This window comes from Eumetopias jubatus, unplaced genomic scaffold (genome assembly GCF_037043125.1).
Source record: "Eumetopias jubatus isolate StellerSeaLion01/CBP00866 unplaced genomic scaffold, mEumJub1_p1.0 scaffold_3, whole genome shotgun sequence".
Lineage (NCBI taxonomy): Eukaryota > Metazoa > Chordata > Mammalia > Carnivora > Otariidae > Eumetopias > Eumetopias jubatus.
This window is the reverse complement of record NW_028274809.1, coordinates 62,182,417-62,202,243: the sequence shown is the minus strand read 5'-3', so window position 1 is coordinate 62,202,243 and position 19,827 is coordinate 62,182,417. Positions and strand designations below refer to the sequence as shown.

Sequence of the window (19,827 nt, the reverse complement as noted above, 5' to 3'; positions counted from 1 at the left end):
CATGAGTGTTTATAGAAGCTTTATTTGCAATCTCTCAAAACTGGAAGTAGCCACTGGAAGTAGCCACTGGAAGTAGCCAAGATTTTTTTATTTATTTGACAGAGAGAGACACAGTGAGAGAGGGAACACAAGCAGGGGGAGTGGAAGAGAGAGAAATAGGCTTCCCACCAAGCAGGGAGCCCGATGTGGGGCCCGATCCCAGGACCCTGGGATTATGACCTGAGCTGAAGGCAGACGCTTAATGACTGAGCCACCCAGGCGCCCCGCCAAGATGTTTTTCAATAGGTGAATGGATAAACAAATTATGGTACATCCATATAGTGGAGTACTATTCAGCAATAAAAAGGAATGAACTATCAAGCCATGCTAAGACATGGATGAATCTTAAATGCATATTGCTTAGTTAAAATAGTAAGTCTGAACAGGCTATATACTGTATGTTTTCCATTTATACAACATTGTGGAAAGGCCAGAACTGTAGAGACAGTGAACAAATGAGTGGTTGCCAAAGTTGGGGAATGGGCTTAAATAAGTGAAACACAAGGTATCTTTTAGAGCAGTGAAATTATTCTGTATGAGACTATACAGTTGGATACATAACACTATGCATTTATCAAAACTTTATAACAGGAAGAGTGAATTTTAATGTTTGCAAGTTTAAAAAGTCATTTAGGAGGTTGGAGGTCCCAGGATGGACTACAGAATGTGACAAGAGAATCTATATTACAAATTCATGAAACAACCTCATTTAGGGTAAGTAACTTTGGAAATTAGAGGAGTCTATAATACTGAAGACAAAGGGAACTACACAAAAGCACTGTACTCTAGTTGATAACATGTCTCCTGTGGCAGTATGTGTTTCCTCTACAGAAACCACTATCCTTATATACTGAACAGTTAGGTAAATGGATGGTGGATGATGGGAGCCAGATTTCTCACTGTTGGAGTAAGAGGTAATAGATAAGCAAGAGGAGAAGGCTGGAATGATTCATGTGGGTAATAGATTAGAGTTAGATACTGAAAGGGCTCCCAGTGGCCAAGCTAGAACAATTTATGCAAGAAAATAAATAGTATCAGATTATAACCCTGAGTATAAAATAAATATCCTGAATTCATACTTATATAAATAAATGATTGAATAAATAAATGAGGAAGAATAGACAAATTCCCCATGCAGAAGAATTCCAAACAGTTTATGTAGGTAACTCACCCTCAAGCAAGTGGAATAACTCCCGACTCCTTAAGTATAGGCTGTGCTTTGTGACTTCATTCCAAAAAGTACAGTGTGGAAGGCGGGGGTGGGGGTGCGGAGTAATGTTACAGTGGAGGAAGTTGGCAAACACTACCTTCACCAGATGACCTAGGTAAATATCAACAGTGATGTCATGTTGATATTATGTACCTTTGAAATGGTGTGATGAGAATGGTACTTTACCTCAGTGGTCTTCCTCCCTAAAACCCATAACCTAGTCCTAATCTCGAGAAAAACATTAGATGAGTTACTATTAAGGAACATTCTACAAAACACCTGGCCAGTACTCCTCAAAACTGTCAAGATTATCAAAAACAAGGAAAGTCTGAGAAACTGTCACAGCCAAGAGAAGCTTAAGGAGACATGACAACTGAATGTAATATGGTATCCTGGATGGGATTCTGGAATAGAAGAAGGATGTTAGGCAGAAACTAAGGAAATCTGAAGGAAATACAGACTGTGGTTAATATATCAACATTTTACCAATAAAAATGGATCAATAATATACAATATTAGTTCATTGTGACAACCATACCACCTAAGATAAGATGTAAAATGAAACTGGGTATATGAGAACTCTTTGTAGTAGCTTGAAAACTTCCCTGCAAATCTAAAATTATTTTAAAATGAGATTATTTTTTACCAAGTAAAAAAAAGAAGAGGAAAGCAAGAATGATGGTAATAAAAATGATGGCCAACTCAGGACAATACATCCTTACCAGAATAAATGATAATGTGCAGTGAGAGTTTGCTGTTGTGGCAGTTGTCACAGGGCAGTCAGACTTCTTAGTAGAAAACAGTAAACTCTAATAGTGTGCCTAATTTATGAATAGTAACTCACCTAGTGGGTTACTAGCAAGTACTCAGTTGTAGTTAAAAATTAAAGGGTATTGTATATTTTAAAAACGAAATAAAATGCTTAAAATTTTAGATCAGTTTATGCAATAAAGAAAATTCTCTGCACCTACCACTGGGCTGCAAACCACATTTCACCTTGTGATACTAGTGTTTTGCAGTTGACTGTTCCCTCGAGGAGGCCTAATGCTTTCAAACAAAAATATGTCATAATTTTGAGGGCACTAAATATATCTTCCCTACATCAGTTATCTTTCCTTTCTTCTGTTCATCCAAGAAAACTCCGTAAACGCAAAGACAAAGCATGCAACAAGATTTTTGATTGTTTTACAAATACTTATTTTAGTTTAAATTAATCCAAAGAATTCATGTCAAAGGTAAAAGTAAAGGCAAAGCTATTTTTAATCAAAGATTAATTGTATGTGAAAATAGATTTTAAGCAATTTAAACCAATATTAGAATAAGAAATTTTGCATAACAGTGTAAACTCTTGAAGTGGAATTGTAATATTCATGAATACTGAAGCTTTTCACTTTGGTGATATTAAAATGAGGAGTTAAATAAATAAGTGTTAAAATGCTGCCATTGGAAAATGATTTTTAATCCCTTAAATCAGAAAATATCTCAATGGAAACACTTCTATCGCTTCAAATATTAGCTTTCATGACACATATCTTAGTAAGGCAGAGTTCTTCAATTCTTTGGAGAGTTTACATACTGTAATTAACATACAGCAGAAATTTTGTCAGCAGTTACTATGTAACAAACCATCCCTAAATTTAGTGATTTAAAACAACAGCTACTATTTCTCCTGAGTTAGTGGGTTGGCTGGTAGTTTTAATTTGGACCAGACTTTTCTGTGAAAGGTTTAACTGGTTGGTTGAGATCTGCTGTTCAGCTGATTGGGACTGAGCCAAACTGATGGGACAACCTGACTTTGCTCCATGTGGGCTCTCCTCCTCAAGCAAGCTAGCCCAGACTTATTCTTATATAGGTGTGTCATGGTGGAGAGCACAAGAAAGAGAGAAAAGAGAAAGCATGCAAGGTCATTTGAGCCCTCGTCTTGGAAAACCATGTTACTTCTGCCTTATTCTCTCGACTAAAGCAAATCAAGACCAGCTCATATACAAGGAGTGGGGAAATAAATTCTGCATCTTGATGGGAGGAGTTTCAAAGTCACATTGCAAAGATCATAGATACAGGGAGGGAGGAGTGGAGAATTGGGGCCATTTTGCAGTCATTCTAAAACAGTGATTGTAAACAGAACTTTGGTAAATTTGAAATAGTATTCAGAAGAATCACCTGCTTAATTCAGGTAGTTTTTTTTTTAAAGATTTGATTTATTTATTTGAGAGAGAGAGAATGAAGAGAGAGAGAGAGCACAAGAGAGGGGAGGGTCAGAGGGAGAAGTAGACTCCCCGCTAAGCAGGGAGCCCGATGTGGGACTCAATCCCAGGACTCCAGGATCATGACCTGAGCCGAAGGCAGTCGCTTAACCAACTGAGCCACCCAGGCGCCCCTAATTTAGGTAGATTCTTTTCTGTGCATGTAAAACCAAACAGGTGAATTAACTATTGCTTTATTTTGCCTTTATTGTAACAATATTCCTTATGGTAACTTAAAATAGGCACTATTGTTTTTAAAGGGCAAGTGTCAATTTTAAACAGAAACACATTTTAAATTTTATTTATTATTATTTTTTAAGATTTTTATTTATTTGACAGGGAGAGGCACAGCGAGAGAGGGAACACAAGCAGGGAGAGTGGGAGGGGGAGAAGCAGGCTTCCCGCGGAGCAGGAAGCTGATGTGGGACTCAGCCCCAGGACCCTGGGATCATGACCTGAGCCGAAGGCAGACGCTTAACGACTGAGCCAGCCAGGCTCCCCTAGCAGCTTCTTTGATAATGTGTTTTGCTATAAGGATTTCCCTGAAGTTTTCAAGTTGATTGTACCAAGATATAAAAAAGGAAAACTATGTGTGTGAGATAGCATCAGTGACATTTTAGTTCTTTAGCATCTAATCTCAGACAATTCTTTCGTGTCACTTTAAGTCAGGTATTTCTGTGTTTTCCTTTGAACTTGAGAGCAATCAGTTACATCCCCTCTTTTCTGTACTAAAGTTTTCTCCCTAAAAAAACAGAGGAATCACATGTCAAATCTTTTTTTTTTAAAGATTTTATTTATTTATTTATTTGAAAGAGAGGGAGAGAGAGAGCACAGAGGCAGAGGGAGAAGCAGACTCCCTGCTGAGCAGGAAGCCCAACATGGGGCTCCATCCCAGGAGCCTGAGATCATGACCTGAACTGAAGGTAGCCACTTAATCAACTGGGCCACCCAGGTGCCCCTCACATGTCAAATCTTAATGGCCTCTGGTACTTATTTTGAAATCTTTTCATTTTGACCCATTAATCTTATTTTCATAGACATCGAGCTTTCTGGTTCTGATTCTGTTCTGGTCCCATTGTATTCTATTGTTAATTTTTTTTTCCTCTCATTTCTTCATTGGCTTCTTTTTATTTCCATTAATACTGGGCATCATCAAAAGTTCTCTTTTAGGTTTCTGCCCCCATTTCTTCTCAGTAACTCTTAATACATATTAGATATGTTTATTTGCATGATCTTTATTAAAATGTATCTAAACTGGACATCTTTCTTTTTCTCTTTCTCTCATGTATTTTTACCTATTTATTTAGATATGCCTCCGTCTTTTAAATATGTCACACATCACTTTGGTTTTTCTGGTCTTCCCAGGCCCCTCTACTTACTTCTTTGCCACTATGGACAGCACCATGATCTTCATAGGATCTAAGAGTCTTTATCTGAATATCATTATTGGTTTTATCTATTAAAACCAGAGGATTACTGTTATTTTCTATAGTAGTTCTGCCTTATTAATATATATGGTCATATCTAAATGATTTCCCTACATAAATAAATACATGTTGATTATCATTATTGCTAAGATATAATCATTAGAATTCAAAATAAAGGAGAAATCGTTTGTTCCTCTTTTATCTCCTAGTAAATATTGCCGTTCTCCCCCCAGGAGTTGTCATGTTATTATAGATTTCCCTTCTGAAGTGCCTCAAAAAAAATTAAAACAATCTCCTCCTTATTTCCTTTCCTTCTGTGTTTTGGTTTCACTTTTTATATGTGAATGATACAACATTTGAAGTGTATTTAACCCTAAAAATTAAAATCTTTCATTATAGGGGCTCCTGGATGGCTCAGTTGGTTAAGCGTCTCCCTTCGGCTCGGGTCATGATCTTGGGGTCCTGGGATCAAGCCCCTCATTGGTCTCCCTCCTCATTGGGCCGTCTGCTTCTCCCTCTGCCTGCCGCTCTCCCAGCTTGTGCTCTCTTTTTCTCTCTCTCTCTCTCAAATAAATAAATAAAATCTTTAAAAAAATAAAATCTTTCATTATATTCACTCTGCCTTTTTTTTTTCTGAGTGAACGTTTTACTTCAAGGTTAATTTTTTCCATAGTTTTATTACTATATAACTCTATTGGTATTGAAGCAAAAAATTATTTGAACTTGATTTTTTTCTCCATATTTTCATTGAAGAAAGATTTTTCTCCTCAGGAATAAGAGCTGTAATTTTTCCCCCCCCTTCAGATTCTCCTGAGAATGATATTCCTATGGAGATCACAACAGCAGAACCACAAGTTTCTGAAGCAGTATATGATTGTGTTATTTGTGGACAGAGTGGCCCCTCCTCTGAAGACCGACCTACAGGATTGGTTGTACTGTTACAAGCATCCTCAGGTAAAATCAAAGTAATTTTTCAATGGGATTATTTTAGAGCCAAAGTATATACAACATATTAATAAATATCTGTATTAATTGAAAGTTATATCTTTGGATATAACTATAGATCTAAATAGCTAGGATCAATTTAGATCTGTATAGCAAGGATTTTAAATTTGATTATATCTGACTTTCCTGGACATGAGTGTTAGAAGAAGCCCTTAACAGAGAAGTTTCTCTATATGTTTACACAATCTTTTTCCTTAAAGTGTGATGGTATATTACTAATGCTAGATGGCCAATAATGGAGTTCAGCTTTCTTAACAATTTAGTTGTTTTAAAATTGGGAAGCATTTTAAGCCCAGATATATTGTCAGTTTAAATATTTTAACTACATAAAGACACATTCAGGTAGTTTTGCTTTTATTTCTTGAGCTACTAGAAGCAGTAATTCTTTTTTTTTAACTATGTTAATCACCATACATTACATCATTAGTTTTTGATGTAGTGTTCCATGATTCATTGTTTGCGTATAACACTCAGTGTTCCATGCAGTACGTGCCCTCTTTAGTACCCATCGCCAGGCTAACCCATCCCCCCACCCCCCTCCCCTCTAGAACCCTCAGTTTGTTTCTCAGAGTCCATAGTCTCTCATGGTTCGTCTCCCCCTCCAATTTCCCCCACTTCACTTTTCCAGAAGCAGTAATTCTTGAAACAGCCTGTTGAATGGTATCTTTGCCAATGAAATTAAAAAAAAATTTTTTTAAATTTTATTTATTTTAGAGAGTGCATACACATGAGCCGGGGGAGGGGTAGAGGGAGAAGGAGAGAATCTCAAGCAGACTCTGCACTGAGTGGGGAGCCTGACATGGGGCTCCATCTCACCACCCTGAGATCATGACCTGAACTGAAATCAAGAGTCAGACATTTAAGCGACTGAGCTACCCAGGTGCCCCTAAAAATTTTTTTTGAAAAATTTTTGAAGGATTTGTCTGAATGTTCTCTATCCTTTCCCATGCTAAAGTATTTTAAGATGTGATAACCCTTACACACTCTAGTCCCAATGAATTCAATCCATTTTTTCTTTTTTTTTTTTTTTTGAATTCAGTCCGTTTTTAACAGGAGTTTGTGTGAAGCAAAAAGAAAATAAAATTCTTACACATTTCTCCTGAGCACTTTTTCTAGGGTGTTTATTCTCTGAATTAGTATAGTAAAGTGGAAAGAGATATGCATCCCCTGAGTTCAAATACAGGTATTGCTTGACATAATCTGGCCAAGTTTGTTGCTTTCTTTTAACTATAGAGATAATATTGACTTCAGAGGATTGTTGTGTTGGTTAAGTAATGTAATATAGGCAAAAGGATCTAATATGATGCCTGCTAAATTAGTTTTTCCTCTTGTTACTTTTCTTGCTTAAAAATAAAATTGATTTGGGAAACCCCACTTGAATAGGATATTGGGGTAGAGCTGTCATGAGAAATGCCTACTAAAGAGGAAATGTGTGGGGTACCTGGATGGCTCAGTGGATTAAGAGTCCACCTCTCGATTTTGGCTCGGGTCATGAGATCAAGCCCTGTGCTCAGTGGGGAGTCTACTTTCCCCTTCTCCCTCTGCGCCACCCTCTTGTCCTACGCACATGCATGCTCTGTCTCTGTCCAATAAATAAATAAATCTTTAAAAAAAATAAAAAGGAAATGTGTAGGAGTATTGGCTAACTAGTTTTGTAGCTATTTCTCTTTTCTACTGTGACAAAACTAACCTATTAGATTTTTGCCACTTAACTTTTTTTTTTTTAAAGATTTTATTTATTTATTTGACAGAGAGACAGCTAGAGAGGGAACTCAAGCAGGGGGAATGCTGAGCAGGGAGCCAGCCTGATGCGGGGCTCCATCCCAGGACCCTGGGACCGTGACCTGAGCTGAAGGCAGACGCTTAACGACTGAGCCACCCAGGCGCCCCAGCCACTTAACTTTTTATAACTTCTTCACCAAATACTTTGTAATCATCAGTGTAATGTTTTATTTATGCCTTCATTCATTCATTCCACAAATATTTGTTGGGAACCTAGGTGCCAGATACTGTCATAGAATGAAAGAAAGCAAAACAAAAATCTCTGCCCTAATAAAGGCCGAGTTTTTGTTTTTGTTGTTTTAATCTTTATTTATTTATTATTTTATATTTTTAAAGTTGCTTTGACCAAATTGTCACTTCATTTAACTCCTTTTCATAATTTTGTACACTAGCTAAGCTTATTAAAATTAGATAATTCCACTATGTTGTAGCTCTTTTATCTTTTATAGATAGAAGGAAGTGAATAAGAAACTAACATGAAAAAGCGTTAGACCTCTAAAGAGTGATTTTAATTGGGAACTGTAGCAGGTGAAATCTCTGGCTGTTTCCTTATTTTCTTTCAGAGCCTCACACACCTACTGATATCTTGCATTTTACCCCTCTCTACTTTTTCCTTACTTCTGACATCTTTTTTTTTTTTAAAGATTTTATTTATTTATTTGACACAGAGAGAGACAGCGAGAGAGGGAACACAAGCAGGGAGAGTGGGAGAGGGAGAAGCAGGCTTCCCGCTGAGCAGGGTGCCCGATGCAGGGCTCAATCAAGGGAGACACCTAACGCCTGAGCCACCCAGGTGCCCCACTTCTGACATCTTTCTTTATTTTGAACTGTCCCTTCTCTTTTTCTTTTATCTTTTTAAGTTTGAATATGGAACGTTTTATTTTATTTATTTTTTGTTTCAAGTTTTTATTTAAATTCTAATTAGTTAACATACAGTATAATATTAGTTTCAGGAGTAGAATTAAATGATTCACCACTTACATATAACACCCAGTGCTCATCAAAACAAGGGCCCTCCTTAATACCCATCATGCATTTAGCCCATCTCCCACCCAACTCCCCTCCATCAACTCTGTTCTCTGTAGGTAAGAGTCTCTTATGGTTTGCCTCTCTTTTTCCCCCCTTTCCCTGTGTTCATCTGTTTTGTCTCTTAAATTCCACATATAAGTGAAATCACATGGTGTTCGTCTTTCTCTGACCTGTTTCTCTTAACATAATACACTCTGGCTCTATCCATGTTGTTGCAAATGGCAAGATTTCATTCTTTTTGAAGGCCAAGTAATATTCTATTGTGGGTGTTATAACACACACACACACACACCCACATCTTCTTTATCCATTCATCAGACATTTGGGCTCTTTCCATAATTTGGCTATTATTGATAATGCTGCCATAAACATGTGTCTCTTTGAATTAGTATTTTTGTATTCTTGGAGTAAATACCTAGTAGTGCAATTCCTGGGTCATAGGGTAGTTCTATTTTTAACTTTTTGAGGACCCTCCATACTGTTTTCCAGAGTGGCTGCACCAGTTTGCATTCCCACCAACAGTGTAAGAAGGTTCCCCTTTCTCTGCATCCTCACCAACACCTGTTGTTTCCTGTGCTGTTAATTTTAGCCATTCTCACAGGTGTGAGGTGATACCTCATTGTAGTTGTGATTTGCATTTCCCTAATGATGAGTGATGTTGAGCATCTTCCCACGTATCTGTTGGCCATCTATATATAGTCTTCTTTGAGAAAATGTCTCTGCATGTGTTCTTCCCATTTCTTAACTGGATTATTTGTTTTTTTGGGTGTTGAATTTGATAAGTGCTTTATAGATTTTGGATATTAACCCTTTATCAGATGTGATTTGCAAATAACTTCTCCCATTCCATCAGTTGCCTTTAGTTTTGTTAATTGTTTCCTTTGCTAGGCAGAAGCTTTTTATATTGTTGAGGTCATTTTTGCTTTTGTTTCGCTTGCCATAGGAGATATGTCTAGTAAGAAGTTGCTACAGCTGATGTTGAAGAGGTTACTGGCTGTGTTTTCCTCTAGGATTTTTATGGTTTCAGGTCTCCTACATTTAGGTCTTTAATCTATTTTGAATTTATTTTTGTGGACGGTGTAAGAAAGTGGTCCAGTTTCATTCTTTTGCATGTTGCTCTTCAGCTTTTCCAACACCATTTGTTGAAAAGACTGTCTTTTTTCCATTGGATGTTCTCTCCTGCTTTGTCAAAGATTAGTTGACTATATAGTTATGGGTCCATTTCTGGATTTTCTATTTTGTTCTATTGATCTATGTGTCTGTTTTTGTGCCAGTATCATACTATCTTGATGGTTACCACTTTGTAATATAGCTTGAAGTCCAGAATTGTGGTGCCTCCAGCTTTGCTTTTCTTTTTCAAGATTGCTTTGGCTATTTGGGGTCTTTTGTATGGGTTCCATACAAATTTTAGGATTGTTTGTTCTAGGTATGTGAAAAGTGCTGTTGGTATTTTGATAGGGATTGTATTAAATACGTAGACTGCTTTGGGTAGTATAGACATTTTAACAGTATTTGTTCTTCCAGTCCATGAACGTGGAATGTTTTTTTCATTTCTTTGTGTCCTCTTCAATTTCTTTCATAAGTGTTCTATATTTTTCAGAGTACAGATCTTTTACCTCTTTGGTTAGGTTTATTCCTAGGTAGGTTACAGTTTTTGGTGCAATTATATTGGAATCAATTCCTTGATTTCTCTTTCTGCTGCTTCATTATTGGTGTACACAAATGCAACAGATTTCTTTATGTTGATTTTGTATCCTGCAACTTTGCTAAATTCGTGTGTCAGTTCTAGCAATTTTTTGGTGGAGTCTTTCAGGTTTTCTATATAGAGTATCATGTCATCTGCCAATAGTGAAAGTTTGATTTCTTCCCTGCCTGTTTGGATGCCTCTTATTTCTGTTTGTTGTCTTGTTGCTGAGGCTAGGACTTCCAGTACTATGTTAAATAACAATGGAGAGAGTGGACATCACTGTTTTGTTCCTGATTGTAGAGGAAAAGCTCTTAGTTTTTCCCCATTGAGGATGATATTAGCTATGGCTTTTTTGTATATGGCCTTTATGATATTTAGGTGTGTTCCCTCTATCCCTTTTTAGTTGAGGTTTTTTATCAAGAATGGATGCTGTATTTTGTCAGGTGCTTTTTCTGTATCTATTGAGAGAATCATATGGCTATCCTTTCTTTTATTAATGTGGTGTATCACATTGACTGTTTTGTAGATATTGAACCACCCTTGCAGCCCAGGAATAAATCCCACTTGATCATGGTGAATATGACTATGGAACATTTTAACTACATAATGAAGTAAAGAGACTAGTGAAATGAACTTCCATGTCTCCATCAATCTTCAGTAGTCACTAACTTGGGCTAATCTTACTTATTTCCTGCCATGCCCCAAATTATATTGAAGCACATTCCAGACATCATTTCATTTCATCTATACATATTTCACTGTTTCAGTTAAAAAGAAGGTTCTTGTTTTTTAAACACAGCCACAGTCACTCATAAGTAAATTAGTTCCTCAGTATAGTAAAATACCTAGTCAGTGTTCAAAATTCCCTAGTTGTTTCTTATTTAATTTATTTGATTAATTTATAGTTAGGGGTCTCCTTGTAGTCTTTTAATTAGTTCCCTTTTCATCTCCCCTCTTCTTCCTCCCTTCTCCCAAGTAGGGGTCCTCCTACTCCTATATATTATACTTTTTTGAGGAAATTAGATTGTTGAAGAACATTTCGGATTTTGCTGAATATATCCCCATGATGTTTAACTTGTTCCTCTGTCCACTCTGTTTTCTGTCTGTTTGGGATATTAGCACTGAATGATTATTGCCTAGATTCATCAGTTCATCAGAGATCACAAATCTTTCATTTTTTGTTTGTTTATTACCTGAAATACTTCTATAAAAGAAATTTTACTTCATCAACTGTTTTGGTTACTCTGATGTATAAATTATACATGAAAGACAGGATAAATACCATATTCTTTCCCTTCATTTAGTAGTGCTCAAAGTATTGAGGTGTTGTATATTGAGTATTGAGTATAAAGAACAGTGGTTCTTTAGCACCTTTCCAAAATAGTTATTTTTGTATCATTATGATCTGATGATCTGTTGCAGTTAATTTCTTGTTGGTGATCACATTCTTATATCTTTGTTCAGTGGGAGCCTCTTCAAGTTACTTCCTCAATTCTTTTGACACAAAACTTACAGACTTGTGAGTTTATATTTTCTGGCATGTCAAGTTATACCTTTCTGGCCCAGAAATTAGCCATCTCTCTAAGAAGCCTTCGTTTCTTTTATTGGTAAATTGTATTTGGAGACCACAATCTGGGTGCTAGTTGTGCTTATTGCTCTAGACCTTTTTATAGCCACTGATCCTTTACTGGCCTGACTTGAAACCATGCATTGAAGAAAAATCCTATGATTTCTCCCTTTAGTCTGTTGTGCTGAATTATAAACTCTTGATTAGGAACCCTTCAAAACACTGCTTAAGGGCCTTTATAGCAGTTCTATAAAGTTCTAAAGATATTGCTTTACATGTTGTCTCACTATTGTGCAGAATGCCTATTGTAAATATTATTGACTTGGGGAGCTTCAGTTGTCCATTGAATACAATGTTATATAATCTTTTACATTTTATTAATAACCACAGTCTTTGCAAAACTTAAGAAAGTCAGTGTTTTAGTCTTAGTGCTTTAAAAAACATGTAATAAACAAAAAACATGTAATAAGAAGGAACTGACTCTGGGAAGACCTGCAGATTGAGCTTTTTAAATCAAATATCAATGTTCTTATAGAAAAATGCAGAGAGTCAGATTAAAAACATGAAGGTCAAGGAGGGGAGATGGAGCTGTAAAGGAGCAGAATTTTTGTATACTATTGGAAGTTGATATTAATGTTTCCAACCTGACTGTTAGAAAGTTAACGGGTAACTAAGAAAAACCTAAAAAAGAAAAGAAATGGTAAGGGGAATCAATATGGTAAACTAGAGTATTCACTTAATCGCAATAGAAAGTGGTAATAAACAAATTGAGGAACATATAGAAATAAAAAGCAAAAAAGCAGAATTAAGTCCTTTAAATCAGTAATTATTTGAAATATAAATGCATCCAACTCTCCAATTAAAAGAGACTGACAGAATAGACTAAAAGACATGAATATGCTGTCTATCGGAGACATTTTAGATCCAAAGACACAGATAGGTTGAAAATGGATGAGAAAAATTATTCCATGCAAATAGAAACAACAGAGAGCTGGGATGGCTATGCTAATATCAGACACAATAGATTTTAAGCAAAACATTGTCACGAGCAAAAAGGGCATTATATATTGCTAAATGAGTCACTCCATCAAGAAGATATAACAGTTATAAATATAATACATACCAATATAATACATTATAAATATAATACAAACCATACATACATACTGTATGTATTATATTTATATTATAAATATACAGTTATAATACATACAAGAAGATATAACAGTTATAAATATAATAATACTTGGGTGGCTCAGTTGGTTAAGTGTCTGACTTTGGCATAGGTCATAATCTCAGATCGAGCCTCATGTCGGTCTCTGCCACTCAGCCAGGAGTCTGCTTCTCCCGCTCCCTCTGCACTGCCCTTGCTTATTCTCTCTGTCTCTCTTTCAAATAAATAAATAAAGTCTTTTTTTTTTTTAAAGACGTAATACATACCAAACAGGGGCACCTGGGTGGTGCAGTCGATTAAGCATCTGACTCTTGGTTTTGGCTTAGGTCGTGATCTCAGGGTTGTGAGATTGAGCCCCCTGTCAGGCTTTGTGCTCAGTGCAGAATCTGTTTGGAATTCTCTTTCCCTCTCCCTCTGCCCCTCCTTCTCATGCTCTCTCTCTCTCAAAATAAATAATCTTACAAAAAGTATACCAAACAGCCCCATCTTAAATAATGGATAGAACAACTAAACAGAAGATCAAAAAAAGAAAACACTTCAGCAGTACCTGGGTGGCTCAGTCGTTTAAGCCTCCTAACTCTTGATTTTGGCTCAGGTCATGATCTCAGGGCTGTGAGATCGAGACCCATGTTGGGCTCATGCTGAGTGTGTAGCCTGCTTGGGAATCTCTTTCTCCCCCTTCCTCTGCCTTTTTCCCCTACCTCTCTCTTCCTCCCTCTCTAAATTAAACAAAAACAAAAACAAACCATTTTAACAACAGTATAAAACAGTTAGATCTAACCAACTTACATAGAACGCTTTATCCAATGAGAGTAGAATACGCATTTGTACATGGAACATTCTCCAAGATAGACTCTGTATGAGGTCACAAAAGAAGTCTTAATATATTTAAAAAGATTGAAATTATCCAAAGTATCCTCTCTGATCACAATGGAATGAAACTAGAAATCAGTAACAGAAGGAAAACTGTAAAATTCCAAGTAGGTGGAAATTAAAATAATACATTCTTAAACAACTACTGGGTCCAAGAAGAGATTACAAGTGAAATTAGAAGATACTTTGAAATAAATGAAAATGAAAACACAACATACCAAAACCTATGGGAAAATAGGGGAGATGAACTATGAGAGACTATGGACTCTGAGAAACAAACTGAGGGTTCTGGGGGGGGATGGGTTAGCCTGGTGATGAGTATTAAAGAGGGCACGTACTGCATGGAGCACTGGGTGTTATACGCAAACAATGAATCATGGAACACTACATCAAAACTAATGATGTAATGTATGGTGATTAACATAACATAATAAAATAAAATAAAAAACTGCAAAAAAAAAAACCCTATGGGAAAATAGTGCACAGAAGGAAATTTATAGCTGTAAATGTTTACATTAAAAACAAAGATCCCAAATCAGTAACCTAACTTTACACTTTAAGAACTAGAGAAAGAAAAGCAAGCTAAACCCAAAGCTAGCAGATGGAAAGAAATAAAGATTAGAGCATAGATAAATGAAATAGAGAATAGGAAAACAGTAGAAAGAGTCAGCAAAAGTTGGTTTCTTGAAAATATCATCAAAATTGACAGTTTTACAACTTGACTGGCCAAGAATAAAAAAATACACAAATCACTAAAACCAGAAATGAAAGTGTGAACATCACCACAGTCCTTAAAGAAATGAAAGACTATAAAAGAATATTATGAACAATTTTATGTCAATGAATTTGATATCCTAGATGAAATGGATAAGTTCCTAGAAACACAAACTACCAAAATTGACTCAAGAAGAAACAGAAAATTTGAACAGGTATTAAACAGTTAAAGAGAGTGAATCAGTAATCAAAAACTTCTCAACAAATAAAGGCCCAGGACCAGAAAGCGTCACTCATGATGCTACCAAACATTTAAAGAATTAACATCAGTCCTTCTCAAACTTAAAAAAAAAAAAAAAAAAAAAAAAGAGGGAATACTTCCTAACTCAGTCTATATTAACAGCCTTACCCTGACACCAAAGCCACATAAAAACATCATAAGAAAAGAAAATGATAGACCTAGTATCTCTTAGGAATATAGATGCAGAAATCCTCAACAAAATCCTAGCAAGCCAAATCCAACAATGTATTAAGAGGATTATATGTTACAGCTAATTTTACTTTAGTTCCTAGCATCTCCCTGCTTCTATTTCTTCTTTCTGCTGCTGCTGTAAATCTCTTCAGAACTTAGGGCCCACATTCGTATACCTGATATTCCTTCCTGAAAAATGTTCTTCCCATGCTTACTGAGTCTTACAGTAATGTATGGCACTGTATGTTTATATCCCCCCCTTTTTTTGTCTGATATTTTACAATTATAAAATCTTAGTATTATTTTTTTCCCTCTTGCTATCTACCGCTTTTCCCAACTTTTCATTTTGAAAGTTTTATATCTACAGAATACTCTTTACCTGCACTCAACAATTGTTAACATATTGCCATGTTTGTTTTTCTTTCCCTTTCTTATCTATACACACACACACACACACGCATACGCACACATCCTTTTTAGAAGAAAATGGCAGATGTCATGTTTTATCTCTAATGCTTAAGAATGTATCTCCTAAGAACAAGGATATTCTTTTATATTATTATACCCAAGAAATTTAATATTAAAATCTAATATGTTCACATTCTTTGGATAATTTTTTTTATAACAGACATTTTCTTGGTTCAAGAAAAAGATCATGCATTGCATTTAGTTGTCATTTCTTTTTTTTTTTTTAAGATTTTATTTATTTATTTGAGAGAGAGAGCACAAGGTGGGGACTGGGGGGAGGGGAGAGTCAGAGGGAAAAGCAGACGTTCTGCTGAGCAGGGAGCCCAGTGTGGCGCTTGATCCTAGGACCCTGGGATCATGACCTGAGCCAAAGGCAGACACTTAACAGACTGAGCCACCCAGGTGCCCTTTAGTTGTCATTTCTTACTAGTTTCCTTGAATCTAAAATAGTTTCTCTAGGCCCCTTTTTAACATTTTGAAGAGCCTAGGTCAGTTGTTCTGTAGAATATTTCATTTTCTGGATTCATGTAATTATTTCCTTTTTAGGTTTAAGTTAAACATTTTCGACAGTGGCATTATATAAATGATGTTCCTTCCCATTCCATCACATTAGGAGGCTCATAATGACAGTTTGTCTCATTATTGGTGATGCCAACCAAGTTTGATCGCTTGGTTATGGTGGTAGGTAATCTCTAGGATGATACATTGAAACTCTGACACTTCACCCTTTTACTTGATGTTCCTTGTCTGAATCAATGCATGTGTTATCTGTTACTATTATTCTTTTCAATACTCAAATTATCTCAAATTTGGCCACCAGAACTCCTGCAGGTCCTCATGATGTGGCCCCTCTGTGTTTGAATACCTTCTTGCTCTTTATTACATTCCAGGCTCCCCTTGAACTTTTTCCCAACCCTGGGTGCAGTTTTTTCTTCAAGGATCTCTGTTTCCTTTTAGTGAGAAATAGTATATTTAGAACTGAAGTTTATTGATACTGGAGAATCATAACTTCTAGGCTTTTTCAGTGGACAGATTTTGAAAACCATTCATCCTCCATTGATCAGTTGATCATCCATCCATCCATACACCCAAATATCATACTAATATTTTAGTGTTATTTCAAAAAACCAAATATTGTCATACTTAAAAAAAAATTATTTGACAGGTGGGGAGGGGCAGAGGGACAGGGAGAGAGAGAGAGAGAGAGAATCTCAAGCAAACTCCACACTGAGCGTGGAACATGATGTGGGGCTCAGTCTCACAACCCTGAGATCATGACCTGAGCTGAAACCAAGAATTGGTTTAACCAGTTAACTTCACCAACTGGTGGCTTAACCAACTGAGCCACCCAGGCACCCCTGTCATATTTTATTTACTCTGTAGAAGAAACTAGAATATCACTTTCTGGGGGGTCTTTAAAAAATATTCTAATAGTAGAAAAATTAGGATAGCTTGTGTGATAAATAACAACTTTTGGTGAATCATGTTGAATCAGGTTGGTTATTTAATGAGCTCTCATTTTTATTGTTAATGTAGTTTTGGGGCAGTGTCGTGACAACATTGAGCCAAAAAAATTGCCTATCACTGAAGAGGAGCAGATTTACCCTTGGGATACATGTGCAGCAGTTCATGATGTGAGACTTTCATTATTACAGCGTTATTTTAAGGATGTAAGTACCCTTTTATCATACAGTATTTTTGTCTGCAAAATTGATGGTTACTTCTCTCCAGAGTTTTATATTTTTTCTTCTATCAAATGTCATTCTGATTTGGAATATTGAAGTTTATTAGAAAAAAAGTTAATATATGGATAGTAAAGAAATGGAAATCTGTTAATAAATAAAAATTTCAGGTTATAAATGTTATACCTATGTTTTAAATGTTGTTTATTGTGAGATATACACATTCAGTTCAATGGAATGATAAGTATTCACTCTATAAAAACTTTTAGATTTGGCATGAATATTTTATGAAGACTTTTGCCTCCTTCTTTTACTTTCATTTAAAGATATACAATAAGATCTCATTATGATGTTTTAAAAATATAAAGTAGGGGCAGATTTAATTCATGACTTCTGTGGTTTCTTGTGAACTTGGTAGGTTTTTTCCCAACTCTTTGCACTTAGGGGTTCTATCTAATGGCACTGAGGTGTTCTAAGTCTTGGAAGATCAACTTTATTTATTTAGTAGCACTTGCACTGTTAACTTCCTAGTAAAATTTCTGTACCATTTTTAATATTTTCTCAGTGGATTATCAAACAGGGTTTCCTTTTACCGGTTGTTTTTTGGATCTGCTGTATCTTAAATTAAGTACACATGTAATAAGAGCTTAAAATAGTTAAAATACATAGTGAAATATTTTTAGTTAGGTACATGAGAGGAATATCTTGATAGATTTCCAAATATAATTCTTTTTGCCCTTAATGCACTGGATTAAATGGAAGAAACTCATAGGAGAGGTGGAAGACAAAATACTTAATTAGAATAAACAATAACTGACCTAGTAATGATGAACATCAGAAGAGGATGTGGTTCAGTAGTCTGGACTGAGGAGAAGGGTTCTGGCGGGTTCTGGAGGAGATGATGGCTCTAGTTAGGGAGGTATTGTGTAGAGTAGAAAGAGTTCCAGTTGAGAAAGCTGGGGCTTGGTCTTAGCAATGTAAGCTTGCCAGATAAAGTCTAGGATTCACTTTCCTCAGCTATAAAATAGGGCTCATGTGGCCTTTCATACAGTCACCTACCAGGTTAAAAATTTCTTAGATCACTTTACACATTATAAAGGTCGGTATAAATGTATAGTGAAGTTTTTAATATTCAAGCTAGCCTTTTCAAAGGGCTCAGGTTAGGTAGGCCTTATAAGGCAGTTTGGGTTAGGTAATGAGGACCATGCTTCCATAGATTTTCAGAGGCTTTAAAATGAAGTTATTATTATTTGTAAAAAGAAGCCTCTGTGTGTATGTGTGTGTGTGTGTGCGCGCGCGCATATATATGCACACATGCACACATTTTCACACTTTTTTCTTTATTGTTTCTTTGAATTTTTGCAGCATATATATATTACTTTATTAATTATAGACCAATAAATATCTTCATTTTGAAGAAAATGATGAAATCATGCTAAGTTCTCCTTTTGCAGAAATATACTACCACCTTTATTTAGATTTTATTTTGTTGCCATAATCCTGGTTTTAATTTTGTCATTTTGAATCACTTTAGAGTAGATGAGTAGAGATGAATCCTAGAGCCAAACAGAAAAGCAAAACAACTTGATTCAATGAAAATATAACCCGGACTTAAGAGCAAAATAAGTTTGAGGGAAGGGGAGATCTAATAAAGGAGAGAAAGAGTATGGTATCTCTTTCTTAAAGCAGCCGGAATAGTTATTCATATCTAGAAGAAAATCTCTTTTGTAAGAACTCTGAACTGAAATCTGAATTGAACAGAAAATCTCTATTGTGTGTCTGTCAGTGATGTGGGATTTTATTCTTAAATATATATATTTTTACACAATACTTTTTTACTTTCATCGTGGTTATTTTATGTATATCTGGCTTGCTCCCTGGTCTGTATACCTCTAGAGGTGTAGGGCTGTTCTCTTACATTGGTTTTATGGTTCCCTCAGGGCCTAGCATGTGCTGTGTGCATTGTAGATGCTTACTAGATTTTTTACTGAATTACTCTAGTATAGAGTACCAGAGTTTTGTAGGCAGACTGTATACAGCGGAAGAGTTACTATTAATAGGCACTGATTTTGATTACAGAATTGAACTCTAGACTCTGCTCTCTTCACATCAGTTGCATGCATTTTACAGAGTTAACCTATAGAATTTTAGTCATGCAAGATAGTACTGCTGCTGAAACTTGGAGTATTATATATGAGAGACAGGACCCAGTAGGGAGGGAACCTGAGCTTTGGAGTCAGGTAGACTTGGGTTTGAACTGGGGCTCTGCCATTTATAATTGCATGATCTTGGTAAACTTTTCATTCCTTTTTTGTAAGGTTTTAATAAATATTGAGGTTGTGAGGATTCAGCATTAAGCGCTTCTTAGCACAGTGGTGAGCATGTCATTGAAGTTTTTCTAAAATATTAGTCTTGTGTTAGTAAATGTTTTTCTGCCTTTTTAAAATTCTATCTG

The 19,827-nt window shown here is 35.9% G+C and overlaps 1 protein-coding gene across 2 annotated transcripts in view; it reads left to right on the top strand.

Moving 5' to 3' along the window:
- The window catches only part of UBR3 (ubiquitin protein ligase E3 component n-recognin 3), a 223,962-nt gene that overhangs the window by 116,061 nt on the left and 88,074 nt on the right, over positions 1 to 19,827 (top strand). For both annotated transcript variants that reach the window (XM_088021641.1, XM_088021642.1), the window contains exons 25-26: positions 5,724 to 5,873; positions 17,227 to 17,360. In XM_088021641.1, coding sequence (XP_087877767.1) covers positions 5,724 to 5,873; positions 17,227 to 17,360 — 284 coding nt within the window. The remainder of the gene's footprint in view (positions 1 to 5,723; positions 5,874 to 17,226; positions 17,361 to 19,827) is intronic.